Source organism: Rattus rattus, chromosome 2 (assembly GCF_011064425.1).
Source record: "Rattus rattus isolate New Zealand chromosome 2, Rrattus_CSIRO_v1, whole genome shotgun sequence".
NCBI classification, from domain to species: Eukaryota; Metazoa; Chordata; class Mammalia; order Rodentia; family Muridae; genus Rattus; species Rattus rattus.
The window spans coordinates 60,889,894-60,909,779 of record NC_046155.1 but is presented as its reverse complement, the minus strand read 5'-3'; the positions used below and the strand labels follow the sequence as shown (position 1 = coordinate 60,909,779).

At 47.6% G+C, this 19,886-nt stretch overlaps 1 protein-coding gene across 1 annotated transcript in view; it reads left to right on the top strand.

Moving 5' to 3' along the window:
• The first annotated feature begins 2,478 nt into the window (after window positions 1-2,478).
• Window positions 2,479-19,886, top strand: part of Acsl5 (acyl-CoA synthetase long chain family member 5) — a 42,403-nt gene continuing 24,995 nt past the window's right edge. The window contains exons 1-2 of the mRNA XM_032892336.1: window positions 2,479-2,496; window positions 17,149-17,333. Of these exons, the coding sequence (XP_032748227.1) occupies window positions 17,178-17,333 (156 nt within the window). The 5' untranslated portion in view covers window positions 2,479-2,496; window positions 17,149-17,177. The remainder of the gene's footprint in view (window positions 2,497-17,148; window positions 17,334-19,886) is intronic.

Genomic DNA, 19,886 nt, shown 5'->3' with positions numbered 1-19,886 from the left:
GCCACTTGGCTCTTAGGAGAGAAAAATAAAAGGAGTTGGAAGAAAACGTGAATCCCACTTTCGAAAGGGCGCAAAGCCTTTTAAAAGTTAAGATGGAGCAAGAATGCAGGTTTCCTTCATCTTCCATTCGGAAGGTCTTAGAGGATCTGGAAAGCACCCTAATGGAGAGGGTACGTGTTGACACTTGGGGAATCTCTTGTAAAGGATTCCGGTTCTGGATGCAACTCTGAGTCGTTAAGCATGGCCTTTCTTTAGAGCTAGAACATGGTGTAGCTGTAATTGACACAGGTCAGTTCGTCTCTATGGTCTGTTCCACAGTACAGAAATCTTGGGCGATGTCAGAATCCTCCCATGTAGGAAGTATTAAGGGTGTCACCACCATGCACTGGAACTGGATTGACAGACAACCCAGCAAGACCTTAGAACGAACCAGAGCTTGCTGAAACGGACACTAAGTTCTAGAGATCAGTGACATCTATAATTGATGTCCTCTAATCCCCTGATGGGAGATGGGATAAGACAGGACTTAGAGAGAATCCAGGGATAGGTATCGAATTGACTGAGGTGCTGCATCCTCTCCCCCACCAAAGGTCCTCCTCTGGGGGTCAGGGCGAGGGCCGAGGGGGGGATCCTGGTATGCTGAGCTCTAAAATTAAACAAAAGCTAGAGGCACCTCTCTCTATCCTACCCAAGGGGTCAGACCTGCAGGTCTCTAAGATGTGGCACCATTTTTCCCTGGTCTTTCTAGCAGGGGTGGGTGGGTCTGTGGGGATGGGATGCTCTCTGCAGAAAGAAGGAATCCTAAGGTAGCTCTTATGAAGAGCCAGTCTTCACCTTGAACTTCCTGCCTATCCTTCTTAAATGCTACTTGATCCTGCCGGTCTGTGAGGTTGCTGCGGGAGTGGGGAGAGGGAGGGGGCAAAACCTGTCATCTCTTTTCCAATTCTGAGACTGAGGTCTCCTTGTGTTCCTGGGAGACCAGAACCTCAAAGGGTGATCAAACAAGATAACTGTGGACCCGGGTAATGCTCAGGTGTGAGAGGACTCACAGAATACATTTCATCCTTAAACTTGGCGGGTGAGAACTGGAGCTGGTGGGGAGGCGGCGGCGGCGGAAAAGGAGCCACGTCAACTGAATGGCTCGCGGTCCTAGTGGTTCCTCACTTTATCTATTCTGTTGTCTCAGCGAGGTGTGTCTGGCTTTCTGAGCCGAGGAACTGGGGAAAGGGGCTACACGGAGAAAGGGACAGTTGTGTTGCGTCTGACCTAAGGGCGGAGGTCCCTGTAGCTGGACTTTCCTGTCCTGCGAACGCAGCGGGGGAACAACGTCACCTCCGTTTCTCTGGCAGTGAACCCAGGGGCACCTCAACCCGTTTTCATTTGGATTTTCCGTCTTGGAGGAGAGCAAATGGGACCAGCGGGAGCAGGTGGCCTGTGTTGATGCAAAGGTGGCTTGTGTTTCAGCCCTTGGGGACTGAGGTCAAAGGCTTTGAAAACCCGCCAGGGTAGCTTTGGATATCTGTCTCTTCCTAGTCAAAGGCGCTTCCACTTTCCGTTGTAAAAGAGGAAAAAAAAAAAAAAAAACCAGGAAGTGAAGTCCCCAGCACCAGCATGTCAGAAAGCCCGGCTATGGCCTGGCTGGGACAGATCAGGGCAGGGCAGAAGTGGGGACGCTAGCCAGGCTGCCTGCCTGCCTGCATGGACGCTCTGAAGCCACCCTGCCCGCGGAGGAACCCGGGGTGAGGAAGGGAGAACCGGGGCTCTCCTGCCAGCCAGAAGCCGGAGACAGCCCCACTCGGAAGCTCCAAGGCGTGCGGCCCTTCACAGGGTAAGGGATCTGGAACCGGGTGTGATCCTAGGACGGGGCTCCTGCGCGTGACAGAGGCATCCCGAATCCCTCCTCCCTGCCCACTTCAGGAAGCGGCTTGGAATTCACAGCTCGCTGTGCCCCCACGTGTGTGCGCCATGCTCGCTCTGCCTGGGAGTGGAGGGCTCCTCTGTACCAGAAGGGGTGAGGGGAAGGAGGAAGAGGACGCAGGGAGGGACTGTATCCTCTCAGGGGATGGAATACAAGCAGAGACATTTTTGCGGACCTGAGCACGTGGCGGCTCGCTGGGGTGGGCTGGGGGTTTAACCTTGGTTTTTCACTGCGTTTTGTCTCCCTCCGATGGTAGGAGCTGAGGAATGAGTCTAAGGAGATGGAGAGACAGGCCGAATGAAGCTGGGTGGTTGGATCTAAGATGCTCTTGAAGGGTTTTGAGGGAGTGAACGTTGAAAGGGGGTCCACGGCTGGGCTTTGGTACCTCCTGTGGTATCGCCCCTCCCCCCTCCTTTGACAGTCTAGTCTGAATGGCAGGATTGAATCTAAACTTCCTACTTACAGTTGATTGGTGCCTTGTAAGAGGCAGGGTCTAGAATAAAATAAAACATTGGTCAGGTTTAAAAACGGAAGACAGAAGCAGCGGATTCCGATCCCGCCCTCTACGTGCACGGCAGGTATTTCTGGTAATTGTAGAATTCACCTCGGAAGAAACAGTATAAAATCTTGTGAGCATCACTCGTGTGCTGGTCTCTACCGACGAAAGGCACAAAAGCCTAAATAAAGCAAGAGCTATAAACGCAGGCGGTTTGAGGGAAGCAGGCAGCGTAGGCAGGTGAAGTGGCTGGTGTATGGTGGGCTATTGGTGTTGGAGACACTAGGGAAAAAATGCAGCACATAGGACCCAGAGAAGCATATTTAATTTAATTTAAAAAAATACTGCCCAATCAAACGAAGTTTCGGCCAAGCTATATTATAATTTTATTTTGGTGGTTTTTTTTTTTAATTGTCTTTCATTCTACTTTTTATGCAGATGGGGCTAGCAATCTACCAGTCTTGGCTGTCCAAGGGCTGGGATTACATGCCCAGGTATATGCTAGTTCTTCAGGGCAGTGTGCCTTCATGCACAGTGCTACATCACAGCGAGGAAACAGGTCCTAGGAGCACTAGAGAAGCACAGAGAACTGAGTCCAGTACCAGCGCATAGCAGATATCATATTTGAACAAGACGATATTTTGTGGCCGGTGGCTTCTCTATGTGATGGCTAAAAAGGTAGTGTCAGAGAGGTGACATCCTACCTCCCCCAGGTTCACAGGGCAAGCAGGTTGTCTATTGTATTAGAACTGTAGGCAGCCTGATATTTTTGAAAATAAAATATTTACAGTTTTATTTTTTAAAACCGATTCTTCACTCACTTGTAGGATAAGCCTTTCTCTGGATAACCTAAAGTTTTGAGCTTGTAAAAAGATGTTCCTGTGTGACATTCTAGGCACCAGACTGAGCTCCTGTGGTGATCCCCTGTTTGAGAGTTTTCTGGAACCAGGAATATTAAAATACTGCTGCCATTGGGGAAGCACCATGCTTAGAATCTTATGGGGACTTTTATTTTGACTTTCAATCAAACCCTATGGAGTACATTCTTGGTAGAAAGGGGGGGCTAAGAAAGAAAGACACCCAACACACCATGGATGGTTAGATGTGGAATCTGAACTTGGGCTCACTTCGTTTCAATGGCGATCTGTTCTTCAATGCCTGATGAGTCTGGCTTCTTGCGTGGGCCAAAGAGTAAGAAACAGCAGATGTTTACTCCACTACAAATCTGTGAAGACAAAATGTAGACAGACCAGTTATCCGGGGCTGGGAGGGCAGGGAAGGGGCAGTGACAGCCTCACGTGCTCAGGGGTTTCTTTCAGTACGACAGAAATGTTTTGGAATTAAATAGACAGGACAGCGGCGTATCATGGTGAATGTTCTAGAGGGCTCACTTTGGAATGTTTAATTTTTAAAAAGCAAGTTCATCTTTAAAAAATAAAAATACAGTAGGAGGAGGGGGGGAGGAGGAGAAGGAGCAGGAGGAGGACGAGGAAGAGGAGGTGTCTTCTCCCTCCTCCTGGCAGATGAGCTCCCCATCCTGGGATTGGCAGCATTTTAAAAATCAAGAATCTGTTAGCTGTTACTATGTCACATACTCGTACCTAGCAGATGCTCTGACTCTTGACTGGGTGCAACTGGAGGTGAGTTTTAAGTCCGGCAGCACATGGCAAGTGTGGTGTTGTCCCAGCAGTGACCTCACCTTCACAGATCACACCACATTCTTCGGTCAGTACATCTGGGTCTGTCCTGATGTTAGATCAGTCTCTCAGCAGCCCGCCCCACAGTCATAGGGCCGGGTTTTTCCTAGGTTCTACATTCCTGGTATGTGAATAAATGAGTTGATAGGGTTTGGAAGGCCAGCCAGCCTGTGTGCTGCCATGACAGATCTCTCAGTCTGCCTGGATCATTCTATTCTACAACGGTGATGGACTATGTGAGTGGCTTGTGGGAGATATGGAGTGCGGCTGGGTCAGAGATAGCTCATGTCTCCTCCAGTTACAACTGCGGTGTTTAAATTGTAACAAGGACTTCTTGAGACATTTGTCTGTAAGAGGAACCAAGATGCCAATGGTCATATCTTTCGAGACATCTTCTACAGGTCGTCTAATAGGGAAGAGTAAGGGTGTGAAAATGGAGGCTTGTCCAAAAAAGAAAAGAGAGACTCTTGGTGTCAGTGTGTGTGCAGGTAAACATGTGTGAGGGGGTGTGTGCAGGTAAGTTTGTGTAGGCGTGTGTGTAGACATGTGTGCACATTCACCTGCATGCCGGCAACATCCTCTGGAGTTCTACCTCAGGTTCTGTCCACCTTCCTTTTGGGATCAGAGGTTCTCATCAGCCTGGATCTCACCAAGGGGACTGAGTGAGCTCCACTCCAGCAATCTGCTATTTCCCAACTACCCAGAGTTGAGATCGTAAACACATGCGGCCACACCTGCCTTTTGTTTTCTCAGACCTGGCTTCTGAGAATCTCTCTTAGGTTCTCGGGCTTGTGCAACAAAGACTCTACTCATTGAGCCACATCCCCAGGACTTCCTACATGCCCAATAGCGCACTGAGTCTGATAGCATTTTGCTGTGCACAGTTGAAAGCAGCAGATTTGCAGTGATGTTGAGTAACTGTCCCTGGGGCTGCCCGTCCAGTCAATGATAGATCTGCTGCTCTGAAGTCTAGAAAAGCCATGACCTTGAAGGTTTGCTTCCGCACAGGAGAAGCCCTGGCAGTGAAGCTCGCTGCTTGCACTGCAGATCTGCTGATGCTTGACCATTGGTCTAGCCAGGTAGTGTGAGAGCTGAGTCTGCAGTGAACCCACGCAGGAAGGCGTCTTTCACAACCTCTTGCATCATCCACTCTTTATCGAACAGGAGTGATGGGGACCCAGCACTTTGCCCATTCTATCTTTTTACAGACCCTCTTATCAAATCTAGGGGACGTGTGCTTGACTTGTTCTCTCAAAATTAACTTGGTCAGCAAGGGGCTGGGGCTGCCCTTTGTGTGTGTGGGGGGGTGGAGTAGGGGGTGTTCCCTTTGACAAGTTTTTCTATAGGGTGGGGCCATTGGACTGTGATTTGTTTTAATCATAGCAGTAGATCAAGGTCACCTATGTCAACCTGTGTGCCGGTGGGATTTGTCACTTCCTGCCACCACCCTGTGTGTGGCTCCGCGAATATCCTAAGGGACTAAGTTAATAGGCTGTTAGCATTTGAGTCAACAATGGCTGTCTTATTAAATACCACCTGACTCAACTGGCCAAAGTCTGTCAGCACCGTACCCCGAGTGACTGTGTCTGTCTAAGTGGCTCAGCGGTGGCCAAGAGCACCCGATATCGAGCCACCCACTGATCCTTCCCGGGGCCTTTATCTTCATGCTCTTTATCTACTCCATTAGAAATACCATTTCCCAGAAGTCAGTGGGGGTGAGAGGATGAGGGGAGAGCATTATGGGTGAAGGTGACTGTGCATTAGACCCTGCCTCTTCTCCTCCCTCCTGCTTAGATTAGTCAGGAGGACTGTTGATAAGAAACAGGAAGATGGGGCTGGAGAGATGGCTCAGCGGTTAAGAGCACCGACTGCTCTTCCAGAGGTCCTGAGTTCAATTCCCAGCAACCACATGGTGGCTCACAACCATCTGTAATGAGGTCTGATGCCCTCTTCTGGTGTGTCTGAAGACAGCGACAGTGTACTCATATAAATATAATAAATATTTAAAAAAAAAAAAAAAAAACAGGAAGATGGTGCGATGGGCTGGGTGACGGCAACCCTGGCTGGAAGCAGAGTGTGGGGGAGTCTTTCTGTCCATGAGCTTCTCTGGGTGGACATCTTTGATTGCACCTGGAAAAGAAACTGTTAGCAGTAAGGCCACGGGATCAGGGATCACACATCTGAGTGTGACCGTCGGGACCCAAAGGGGCTGACTAGTCTACAGGGCCTATTCTTTCTCATCCTGGGATGCTCTTTCCACGACTGGAACCATTCGCTTGGTTTTTGTTTGTTTTTCCATGGTGGACAGACCTGTCATGCTGTAGAGGGCAGGGTTATATATTTTACTGTCAATCAACATAGGGCATACTAGGGGGCAAAGGGCCCTCAACTGCTTCTCTCTCTGGTTATTTTATATCTTCGTTGAGGCATGGGGGTGTCTTCTGTTTTTATTTAATCTTGTCATTTTTTGGAGATAAGCTGTCAAATACCCAAGCTGGCCCCACACTCACTGTCTATCAGAGGATGTCCTCGGATTTGACCTGCAGCTCCTCCTGCCTCTACCTCCAGAATGCTGGTGACACGGGGTGTGCTGCTATTCCTGTTTTCCTAGGTGTTGGGGGTCAAACCCAGGGCTTTATGGATGTTGACCCAGACGCAGTCAGCTAGCTACATCCCCAGCTTCTCCCATTTTCTGAGAAGTGGTCACAAATCAAGGTGCCACAGGGCAGATAAACATATTGTTACCACACATCCTTTTGGCTGCCCACGAGAGACAACAATTGGATACACCCTAATAGAGCACATTAGCTCCCTGGAAAAACGGCTTCATTTCCTAGCAGTTAAAGCATTCTGAGGCTAGCTCCCCTGCGCGGAGTGCTCTGACCACCTGATCATCGTAGGGTTGAATACTGGAGAGCATGCCCGGTGCTTGGGACTCTGCCTTGGCCTCATTCCTGTTGGGCAGCCATTGCCTCGCAACTCTCAAGAAGGATCCAGCAGACTCTAGGCTAGGCACACACTGTGTTCCTTTTGAGACTGAACTCTGCAGTGAGTGTTCTTCCACCCTCGGTTCACTCTTCTCAGAGCCCGAGTGAGTGTGAGCAAAAGAAAGGGGTGACACAGTCTCAGCGGGGTCCCACTCTACCTTGGGGGGTCTGTGCTGTGTGTACTGGACTCTAAAGGCTCGGATAGCCTCCGTATGGAGTTCTCATAGTACCTCGCAGCGATGGTCACTGAGTTACAGAAGCCTTGCTGGGAACCAACAGGGAGGAAGTAGTCATACAGCACAACTCCCTGGCTGCCTGGACCTCTTGTTTTCCTGTCTGGTTAAGTTCTGGGTCTTTCTGACAGCAGCCCTTACGGGTTATTTATGGTGTGCTTTCATATAGGGGGTGCCTTGCATCTTGGAGCCATGCTGCCCACCCTAGCAGTTGTACTAAAGAAGGAGTGGGCAGCGGGGGGAGGGCGTTGTTCTTAGCTCTTGTTCTTGCTTTCCCCAATTTGGTGGGCTTTTCTGTGGGTTTTTAATAGGACTTCCTTTTTATGAGGCTGCCGTCCCCTTCTGCTCGTGAAGAATTCAAGATGCCCTTTTCCTGACTGGCTGTGTGTGTGTGTGTGTGTGTGTGTGTGTGTGTGTGTGTGTGTGTGTCTGTGTGTGTGTGTCTGTGTGTGTGTGTGTGTGTGTGTGTGTGTCTGTGTGTGTCTGTGTGTCTGTGTGTGTGTGTGTGTGTGTGTGTCTCTGTCTGTGTCTCTGTCTGTGTGTGTCTGTGTGTCTGTTTCAGAACACCTAGGAGTAGGAGCAGGTCTCTGCCTGATTACTCGGCTAATGTGAGGTGGTAGGTGCTGCTTAGTTATCTCCTGGTTCATAGGTCAGAGTCTCATAGCAGCCCTCCTCAGCTACTCGGAGGACTATCCTTAGCTCCTGGGACTCCACCTTTGTTCTGGATTCTTATCTGATGGGGAGATTGAATGAAAGAAGTCTCCACCCCAGAGCGGCAGTTTCAGGCTGTCTTGCTCAGTGGACTAGATGTGCTTCACACACTGGAAGAGGCTCCCAAGGAATGCTGTTTTGGGGAGGGAGCCCCACACCGACGGGAACAAAGTTGGGGGGCGGGGCGTCCCCAGGTGTGCTCACGTTCACTACTCTGATCTGGGGGCGGAACATTCTACAGCAGCTGCCTGAGTCAGAGGCAGGATAATAGTTGTACGTATCAGCTCGTAGATAAAATACGAGTTTCAGATTAAGCAATATATACCAGCAAGGATTTCCTTCCCAGTAGGAGCTACTCCAGACTCCCCGTGGAAGCTCTGTCCTTCCTGTCCAGCCCAGCCCCCTTTACTCTTTCTGTTTGGTCGGCAGTGTTCATCCACGCTGCAGTGATCTGTGCAGGGCCCAGGCTTGTAGTCGCACTCTGCAGTGCACAGCAGCCCCACTTATCTGGGCGCAGTCTTCCATGCTTGTAATCCTAGCCTCTCGGGAGGCTGAATCGTAATTTTGAGTTCAAGACCAGCCTGGGCTCCCTGATAAGACCCTGTTTCTATACCCAACACTCAGCTATACACACAAAATAACAATCCTGTGAAGGCAGGATTTCACAGCCGTGCCTTCAATCAGTAACAATGACCTGGCTTGTTGTTGGGTCCTTTGACTGAAGGATTCGATACCTAAAACTTTCTGGGAAAATCTCCTTCTAACGTCTTGCCTTCCACCTGTCTTTCCTACGGAGAGCGTCCCCTCGGAAGCACCAGTGCTCTGTGTCCATGACTGTTGTCCACGTGCACTTTCTATTGGGCAGCAGATCCTGGAGCTGCCTTCTATCAATACATGTGTTTGCCTACAAAGGCTTCCGGTGTACGGAAGTGCTGTTGGGTTAAGCAACCTAAACAGGTAAACTTTTCTACTTGAAACAATCCTCTGGCTTTAGTGATGTTAAACCTAGCATCTAAGACTGGGTGGGCATAGCTGCCACACGGCACACATACATCTGTTTAGTCTTTATATCACAGCCAGTAGTCTGATTAGGAAGATGTTAGCGCCATTTTATAGACAAGAAGCCACCAAGGGGATAAGTTACCTGCCCTGGGTAAGAGAAGACAGCACACCGGGAATTAAGCTCATGGGCTGACTTGCCCGAATCCTTTAGGCAATATTCCACACAATGTTTCTAATGCCCTCTGATGAGCTGACATTTTTCTACAGAATGAATTGATGGCAGAATCACTAGGGCGAAGGGCAAACGTTTAAATTGTAGAAGATGGCAACTTTCCCTCATAAGAGGTTGCCTCGAATTTATAATCTGCAATTAATATTGCTTTTGTACCCTTTTGTTTCTGCTGGTTTAACGGGAGGGAGACAAGCGGGCACTTTTACGGGTGTGTGTGTGTGTGTGTGAGTGTGTGTGTGTGTGTGTGTGTGTGTGTGTGTGTGTGTGTGTGTTTCAAAAAGCCTGACCGCCACTGAATGTCTTGCCCAAGCTTCGGGATTCTGTTTTCCTGTACACACGGTTGTGACGCCTCCGCCCTTGTTTCATCTGCCTTTATCTGGCTTCTGAGTGGGAGGAGTTAGCTCTTGGCCTATAGTCAGGGTTTGATACTTTCTCTGTGCTACCTTCCAACAAGGCAGGCACTTTTGAGAGTTCTATGTGATTGAGCTTGTCACAGCTTCCATTTCTGGAGTTTAGTTCACATGGTATTCTTGAGTCTTCCTCGCCAGGGCTTTAATCTATGTCTCTACAATACTCTTTCCCACACATCGATGCTCTTCGTCCTGTTCTATTGGAAGACATTGCTCCGTCTCCAACATCCTTTATGGGAGTAAGTCAGTAAACAGCATTCTATCTTATCCCGAAGTGTTTATTATAAGTAAAGAAAATATATTTCGGCCTGAAATGCTATTTAATATGTGTTTACAATGCATACTGAGTGTGTTTTGTGATTATTTAATGATGAGAAAACTTGCGTAGTTGATTGTGAATGTCAGACGTGAAAGGGTGTGCCCTAGCCCATTATTTTATCAGAACCCTCTGGACTCTGAATTTCACTTGTCTGGGTGTTTTTTACAAATGGTCGTCAGGTGACCAGGCAAACCATATTGGTATCGGAGTTGTGGCGGATGTATGGACTTGAGAGAAGATCTTTACCTTAGGCATGCTTCCCATTTTCAAGCTCTCTGACTCAGATCTAAAGTTGTTTCCTTGTTGAAACTTCATTATATTTCTTATTTGTGTGTGCACTCACACAGGCCACGTGCATGGGGGAGGTCAGGTAATGTCTTCTGGAAGTCATTTCTCTCCTTCCACCCTGTGGTTTCCAGGGCTTACTCTTGAGTTTTCAGCCTTGGTTGTAAATGTGTCTTTACCCTTCGAGTCAGAGCAAAGCCCTAAACGTTTGCATTTACTCCTGTAAGTGCTGCAGTTTCCATGATGTTTCTTTTAGGACAGGGTGTCTCTGTGTAGCCCTGGCAGTCCCAGAACTCACTCCGTAGCCCAGGCTAACCTCACAGATCTGCCTGTCTCTGCCCACCAAGTGTTGGATTTAAAGGTATTCATTACTCCTGGGCTCAAATATTCTTCCTGATTCTGCCTCTCATATACCATCAAGTTTTGTCTTGAAAAATGGTTCCACACATTGTGTGTGGTATGTGTAAATAAATGTTTGCGTATTTGCATGTGCTGTATTGTACACACAGACAGATGCATGTAGAGGACAACAGCAAATGTCTTCTATCCCTTTCCTATCTATCTATCTATCTATCTATCTATCTATCTATCTATCTATCTATCTATCTATCATCTCTCTATCTGAGGCAGGGCCCCTCACTAAAACTGAACCTTACCAATTCACCTATGTTGTGGTCGGTCAGTCAAATCCCTAGGGTCCTTCTGTCTCTGCTTCCCACAGTCACATGCAACTTTCCCTTTCCCTTGAGACATCTCTCAGTTGCCTGGAAATAGAACTCACCTTCCTTCACATCAGTGAAGAGGCTATACCATCCTTTAGATATACTAATGATACTATTGGCTTGCAGTGTCCTTTGACCTTTAGCCATTGCTTTCTCTGGAAATATAGACTCTGTGGTTGAGAACTGAGAAGGTGGCTGGGAACGAGGGGAAATCACAGTAGAGGCTGAAATGGAAGTGGGAAGCCCAGGTCAGAACTTTGATACTCAGCATCCTAATGGCCCTTTGGAGTCATGAAGAGTTATAAGGCATGGGGCATAGTCTCTAGGAGACAAAATAATGAGAGCTCAGTATGGAATGATGTGTTAACTAATTGGGTGTGAGGACACAGGCCCTGGTCTCCATTTTAATGAGCTTTCCCTCACCATCAGATATGTGCAACAAGAGAACAGAAGAACCAATTCCATCTAAATGAACCTGGTCACTATCTAGAATGCAGGATTTTTTTTTTAAGTTTAGAGTTTCAAATATCATTTTTGTTAAGTTTATCATTATATTGCAAATATCATAAACACAAATACTTATATACTATTATAAAATGGTAGTTAATTAAATAATTCTCCAGGCATAGAAAACAAAGATAGCTTGCCCTTCTGCAATTCCTAAGACTCCAATAACATGGTGATTGTTGGCTAGACTTTGTACAGACGGTAAACCACAGACCACATCTTTGCAGGTCCTCTCAGCCTAGAGAAGTAGACTTGGTGTAACTGGTTTTCGTGGGTATTATGAAGACACCCTTTCCACTAGCTTCATTATTTTACCAAACTATTGATGTGAGAGGATTCTTCTTAAGGTTGGCTGGAGTGACGTGTCTGTGTGTGTGTGTGTGTGTGTGTGTGTGTGTGTGTGTGTGTGTGTGTCTGTGTGAGTCAGAAGACAGCCTCAGGTGTCATTGCTCAAGTACCATATACCTTGCTTCTTGTTTTATTTCACTCTTTGCCATTAGAAAGAAGAGTTGGAGTGCAGATCTTAAGTACTAGAGTTAGGAGAAAGAATCAGAGGAAAAATATCAAAAACATAGGTGTGGGCTTCTCATTGGAGAAACTCTTCCTTGCCCCCTTGGCATTTTTGTTTGGTCTGGTCTTTCTGTCTATCTAATCTATCTGTCTGTCTATATATATATATATATATATATATATATATATATATGTATGTATGTATGTATGTATGTATGTATGCATGTATCTATCTTCCTTCCTTCCTTCCTTCCTTCCTTCCTTCCTTCCTTCCTTCCTGTCTGTCTACCATCTATCTATCATCTATTTATTTATTTTTGAGACACAGACTCTCACTGACCTGAAACTCACTAAGTAGACTGGGCTGGCTTGACCTTGAACTGTGGGGATCCACCTGTCTCTGCTTCTGTCTCCTTAGCACTGGGATTGTGAGCACGTTCAGCCGTACCTAGCTTTTATTTATTTTTATTTTTTTTTTAATTTTAATGTAGTATCTAGGATTTAGCTCAGGTTTTCCTGCCTGTGTAGCAAGTGCCTCACCAACTCAGCTATCTCTCCAACCCAGTTTGTTGTTGTTGTTGTTCTTAAAACCAAACCAAACCAAACCAAACCAAACCAACACCAGTGTCTCACTCTCCAGCCCAGGCTAGTCTTGGACTTATAATCCTCTTGTTTTGGTTTACTAAATGCTTGGACTATTATGGGTGTATGCCATGGTGGTGCCTGACCAGAGTGACTTTTGGGGGCCTAAGATTTGAAACCTATTTAGAATAGGTTATCCTAGACTGGGAGAGTAGCTAGCTAGCTAGTTAGTTAGTTAGTTAGTTAGTTAGTTAGTTAGTTTAGAGTTTCCTACAAGTTTGGCATGGTAGAGATAGATACTGTAGGCACAGCAAGAAATACAATAAAAGCCCCCGTTCCTATAAGGAGATTAGCTCAGAAGGGGCAGTGGATTATAGGGGGCTGGGCCTGTTTCAGATGGTGACCAGCATTAGCAGAGAAAGTGATCCGTGAGGAGAAAGTGGCCTTCAGGAAGGTAAGCAGAGATGGTTGTGAGCAGTGCACAGTCCTGTTGGACCTGGGAAGAGCTACAGACAATGAAGTGAGCAGGTCCATAGGTTCAAGGTGAGACTCAGCTGACAGATGAGGTTCTGAACAGAATGGAGGTGAAACAAATGCAACCTTTAAAAAGCAGGCTAGAATGATGATCCTATCTATGCGGATGTGTGTCTGTGTGAGTGGATGCTACATGTGTGCAGGTGACTACGGAGGACAGAAGAGTGCATGGAAGATCCTGGAAGCTGGACTCGGGTGGTTGTGAGCCCTCCCAGACCCTGTAGGTGCAAGGAAGAAACTCAGGTCATCCTCGAACATGCCCTTAGCTACTGAGCCATCTCTCCAGACCCCAAAATATAAGCTATTACTCATTTAACTTCAAAAATCATTTTGTGGTGCTCATAATCCAACCCAGACCTTTGCACAAAAATATATTTGACAAGAAAGAGACTTACCAAGGGAGAAAAAATTTAACCTATAGAGTTAGCCCAAAAGATTCACAACAGCAAACAACGTGCAGCTTGAGTGATAGTGTAGAGAGGGTCCCTCAAGATCTTCATTCAAATAAAATGAAACTTAATGAACAAATGTTGCCCGACTCCACAGAGGGGTAAAATCCAAGCAATATTGGTTCAGGGAGCTTGTAAAGAGGTCTGGAGGCAGGGATTATGTTTCAGTTCACATCCCAGACCCTTTAGAAGCTAAGAAATGAGAGGCTTTGGCTCTGGCTGTGCAGCCACACCACAGGAGGTGAGACACAGGTCCACATGCAGAGGAAGCTGGCCAGTTGGGGCGTCCTCAGGTGTAATGTGGCTCCTCCTCTGTGTGGAGGTGGTCTGGAACCGAAACTCCCAGGCACAGCAGACAATACCTCTCCCCCCTTTTTTGTTACCATGATTACAACTCTCCCTTGCACATTTTTCTCCACAGAGGTGTGGCATTAATGTAAAGAACAAATGTCACCACGCGAGGGCTCACATGGGTGACTCTAGAGGGGACTGGATCTCACCTGTACACACAGGACCCAGGAGAAGGGTAGCGGTGCTTTCCCTGGTTTCCACCCAAGTGTGCATGTATGAGTGTGCATGTGAGTATTCTGATACACGTGGGAGAGTGCATACACACAGGGGTGCACAGGTGGCATTAACTTCAGACGTGGTTTCTCAGGAGACAGCCACCTTAGTTTCTGAGGCAAGTTCTGTGCTGGGACCTAAAGCTTGGTGATGAAGGTAGCTTGACTGGGCACTAAGCCCCAGGGACCTGCCTACCTCTGCCTCTCTAGTGTGAGGATTGTAAGGTTGGGCCACCACAACCCAATTTTTACACGGGAGGTGGACCTCGTGCTTGTATAGCAAGAACATTATTGACTTCCCATGCTCCTGAATAGTATATGTTAAAACGGCTAATTCTGTTGTCGTCATCGTTGTTGTTGTTGTTGTTACAATTTTGAAACGTTAAGGGCAGCAGGGAAAACCATCCAAAATTCTGTGACTCTTCTTGAGTTGGGAACTCAGTCAGCACAGAAGCCATTTCTGCCGGCAGATACATAGACCCTTCAGTACCTTCTTCAGTTTACCAAATCCCTTGCCAGCATACCCACGGTCCTTTCATTCTCTCCAAATGTGTAAATCTGGCCAGTGTTTGTGGTGCCGTGAACAGACTCCCTCTCTGTAGGCAATACGATCCAAGTACGTCTGGAAGGACTAGCCAAACACAGGCAGCCTGCGGTTCAAATTAAAGTAGATGTGTTCTTATTGGTTTCTTTTAAAGCTTTCTACTCATTGAAACTGAGGGTTTTTTTTTATGGTATCTAGTGTTCTGGGTTATCTAAGGAGGGAAAATTTGACAACCTAGTGACTCTGGGCCCATGTGACTATGTGGTAACAATTAGCTGTGATTGACAGCATTTGCCCCTCTTGAGACTAGTCAAGGATTTCCAGTCTCCTCTCTCCCAGGGGGTTACCTACAAGGCCATTGGCCTTCCCACACACCCTTTGCACTCCTACCACACTGAACAGAAACTTCACCTTTAGAGCCTGCTTTGAAGACAGTGTTTATAACATTACCTCGTTTCATGTCAGCTTGCCTTCTAGAGGAGACGGCAACAGTTTTTGGTGCCTCAAATTTGTTCCCACTGTTGAAAGAGGTCGGGTGAGGATCTGTTTATTTGCAGGTGAGCTTGGGACAAAGGCAGAAAACCTGGGAGATACGATCCAGCTTAGCTGACAGCCGTGTCCTACCCACCCCAGGAGAGGACTGAGAGGCAGGTAGGGGCAAGCCCTAACTCAATTTCTAGTTGCTACTTGCTGCCAAAGCAGCCGTTTTCCTGGGGTTATCTCCCTTCCATACTGGCTTGGAATAGCTGTCCTAAAGATGGTGACCTATGTGGCTGCTCTTACACACTTTGGCTCCCGGAGACCCTCGTGGTTGGAAAGCCCAGGTGTAGCTAGACTCCCAAGTCCCAGCTATTAGAACCCTGCCAGGGAGCCACGATTGTTCTCTAATGTTTCACACTCCAGCTTGGGTAACACTCGGCTCCTGTTTCTCTTTTATTTTCTACCCCTGGACTCAATGTAGAAAGCATGGCGTTTCAGAGCTGTTGTCTCTGCCTCTGGAGTTTCATTTTCTTCCATAAAATGGAAAGTAACTACTCCATAGTTAGGCAAGGGACCCACCATGAGAACAGTGACCTGGAATTCTTTCTTGCGTTTTTTCTTCCCCTCCAATCCCTAAAAGAAACCCCTCCCCGATGTCTTAAGACTATTTTGGATGGGAAGGAAGAATTGCCTTCACTGAAGAAGGTTCTAGAGGCCAACTACTGGCAGCTGCCTCACAAAACTCTAAGCATAGCTAAGATCCTGACCTGACAAAACGTTTTATTGGGCTTGTTTTTGCCATTTTGATTTTGAGTAGGATCAGTTGGCCTGGACTCTGAGATGCTGCTCTGCTGCGTGTTGCAGTCAAGTTTGAAGAATGCAGATCTGTGACTTCATTTGCTGTGATCTGTAAGGCCCCAGATATTTGGTTTCTGAGCCCTGAGCCTAGAAACAATAAGAAAACAGCGAGGTGTGTGAGGATAGCTCTAGGGAAGGAGCAAGGAAAACAAGCTTGTGCGCTTGGAAAAGTCGTTGCCCCTCTTAGGAGCTTCGTGTTCAGTGACGGTACCTCATGATGTTGTTATCCGACTCCGCTTAGGGCTGGGCATAATCGTTACTCATTGGCTGCTATTAGCCTGTCCAAGTCTGAACCTTATGAAAGGACAGACAGAAGGGCTGGCTCACTTATGGGGTGGCTGGAAAAGTCATGGGAAGCGTGTGTGCTCTGGTTCCTTCAAGAGCCTTTCCTACTTGCTCATCGTGTATCGAGCACATTCTTGACAGCCTTTCTCTGTACCTCCGACGTTGATCTCGGGAGAAATGGTTCCCCGGGGCTTCTGTGATGGGGATGCAGGATACTGGACACGGGAGCTTGTGTTTTAGTTACTCTTAGTTACCCACTTGGTGCTTCAGAACACAAAGCAACAAGCGGTGCCTATCTGGCCAGCAGGAAATGTCTTTCGTGCAGGATGGTTGATTTGTGAAAGTCGTGACATCACCTCTGTAGAGGTCCCTTCTGTTTAGTTTATGCCCCAGGGGAGCCCAGGCGGAAGAGCTGGACTCTGCCTGAGTGGGAGAAGCTGTTTGGTTCACTCTCCCTACTGTGATAGGTGGTGAGGTGGCCTTCTAGGCTCTGTGGGCCACAAACAAAGAGGCAGTTGGCTCTCGCAATTGGGAAATGATTAACTTGTCTTCTTTGATCCCTTCTGCCTTGTGTGAGGACGGTCAAGTGGCTGGGGTGGAGACCGCTTCCATTATTTTCGACATTGCCAAGGTAAACAGTGCTAGAAACTCTAGAGAGGCCCAGCTCTGTTGAGAGAACATGAGAGAGAGAGAGAGAGAGAGAGAGAGAGAGAGAGAGAGAGAGAGAGAGAGAGGCGTGTGCACCTCTATAAACAAAGTAAAACATAACATAAAAATATATCCACTTCCTCTAACTTTTTCTTTGTTTTTCTTTTTTTTTTAAGGTCTGAATTTCCTGTTGGTATTCACAAAGATGCTTTTTATTTTTAACTTCTTGTTTTCCCCACTTCCGACCCCGGCCCTGATCTGCCTCCTGACATTTGGAACGGCTATCTTCCTGTGGCTGATCAACAGACCTCAGCCAGTCTTACCTCTCATTGACTTGGACAACCAGTCTGTAGGGATTGAGGTAATGGCCTTCAGTTTGTCAGCCTTGACTAAGCACAAACTGCGATTCAAACCCTGGGGTGTAACACGAAGGGGAAGAACGTGGGGAAGTGAACCTTCAACCTGCAAATGTAAATAAATGTCTTGTTGTCAGCAAATTTCCCTTGAAACACAATAAAACCAGCACTAGACGGTGGTGGTCTGGATCATGGGTTGCTAACTTCTCCCCTTTCTGTGCAGATGTAAACTAAGGACAGAGTTAAGATGGTTTTCAAATCTTTAACTAGGTAAATTGTCTATAAAGGTCAGCTTATATGTGTTCTATGAAGCCTAAAATACTTACCGTCTACCGTTTAGGGAGACACTCTGCTAGGAGACCAGCTTCGTGGAAACACCCAGTGTGTGAGGTGGCCGAGACTGTTTTCTTGAGTTCCCCTGCCTTTCCTTCCCTCAGCCTCCACAGTGGCGAGCACCATCCGTTTCCATCCAGTTCCCTCTTGAGAGTGAAGAGCACCCTTGTCTCGGGCCACTTGCGCCCTCCTACTCTACCGACAGCCTCCCTTGCCTGCTCCGTTTATAGGCCATCACCTTCAGTCTTCCTCTCAACCACCGTCCACATCTCCTTCAGTGATGCACCTTCCTATTCTCGGGAAGCCATCCTCAGTCATCTAGGCTCCTCCCCCTCTGCGTCTATGGTTTCCTTCCAAACATCTTTTGATCTCCCTTAAAGCAAGGGACCCTCCCTCTGTAAGAGGCGTCTGGAGCTGGCCTCCGCTTAATGCTGTTAGAGAGTGAAAGCACCAGCAACAGGTACATAAATGATCAGGACTGTGTTCAATAAAACTTTATTCATAAAACACAGCAGGCAAGACTCGGAGTTATCCACTCTGATTCTACATAATTCCCAGCTGGTTTTGCTAGTAGAATGCTTAGTGGATACAAATGCTTGCTCTGTGGGCTGGAGACCGAGTTCAATGCCCAGAAGCTGTGGGAAGATGGGAGAACCAGCCTCACAGACTTGTCTTCTGCCTCCCACGCACGTGCCGAGGTATGCACACCCACACATTATTCCGACACAATAAATTACTCTAATTTAAAGATGACCGTAAGGGCGTGACACCCAGGTCTGACGTCAGTGACACTCAAGTGTCACAAGCTCTCTGTGTTTATGAGTTCTCTCTTCACATACTCAGGAGTACGCACACATACTCACGTGGAGACATGTACACAGACATTCACACACATGGACTTGCATGGGTATGTGCATGTAAATTATACATGACCGTACCACAACTTTAGGTTGAAGACATTGACTGGGGGCTGCAGAGATAGCTCAGTGGGGAAAGGGGCTTACTGCATGAGTTCAGTCCCCTGGGAATGAATGAAAAAAAAAAAAGACATAAAAAGGTAGGAGGGAGGTGAGACCAGAAGCTATGTGACTGCAGTTCCTAGTGGGAGGCTAGAGAGATTAGAGACCAGAGGAAGGGGATCTGGTAAAGCAGCCTGAGCTGAGAACGTCCAGGCAGGTGCCTTGGGAGGGTGTAGAAGGCTCAGGGAGCTGAAGAAACCTGTGGTGAGGAATTGTTAGAGTGTGTGGAGAGGAGTAGTAGCTGAGAAGGTGGGCTCTAGAATGTGGGGCGAAGAGCTTCCAGGGACTAAGCCACTACCTAAAGACTATACATGGACTGACCCTGGACTCTGACCTCATAGGTAGCAATGAATATCCTAGTAAGGGCACCAGTGGAAGGGAAGCCCTTGGTCCTGCCAAGACTGGACCCCAGTGAACGTGATTGTTGGGGGAGGGGTGGTAATGGGGGAGGATGGGGGGGGAACACCCATATAGAAGGGGAGGGGAGGGGTTGGGGGGATGTTGGCCTGGAAACCGGAAAAGGGAATAACAATTGAAATTTAAATAAGAAATACCCAATTTAATAAAGATGGAGGGAAAAAAAAAAAGAAAAAATAGAATGTGGGGCCAGAGCCAGCAGAAACAAATGATCCACACATACCTTAGGAGAGTCAAATCAGCAGTTTGGTTCAGAGAGGCCACGTTCCTTGGAAGGGGACTCTTATATACCAATCCCAGGTTCCTGCACCAGACTCATGAAAAAAGGAATAAAAAGGAAGGACATTACTGCTTCCTCAGCATGGTGGAAGAGGGGAAGGTTTATTATAGATAGGAGGGAGAGAGCGTAGCCAGAGACAAGGACATCTGGGAGAGTCCAGAGGAAAAATGACACTGAGCTGAGCCGTGGGGCGAGGGAGAGTCAGACCAAGAGGCCCAGAGGGTGAGGTAGATGAAATGGTCTGGTAACCAAAATGGCTGGATATGGGGAGGGCCGCTGGAAGAAGAGCAGCTGGAGAGGTTTAGGTTAGGGAGTGGGGCATGCCAACCATAACCCTGTAACAGGTAGGACAGAGGGATGTTGGGAGAACTTGGCTGCCAGGTCTGCTTTGATATGGTAGACATCAGTTATTTGTCTGGTTTGAGACCTAACAGGGTCCACATGGTAGGAGAGGAGAGCCACCTCCATGTTGCTTTCTGAACTCCAAACATGTCCTACGGCACACATAC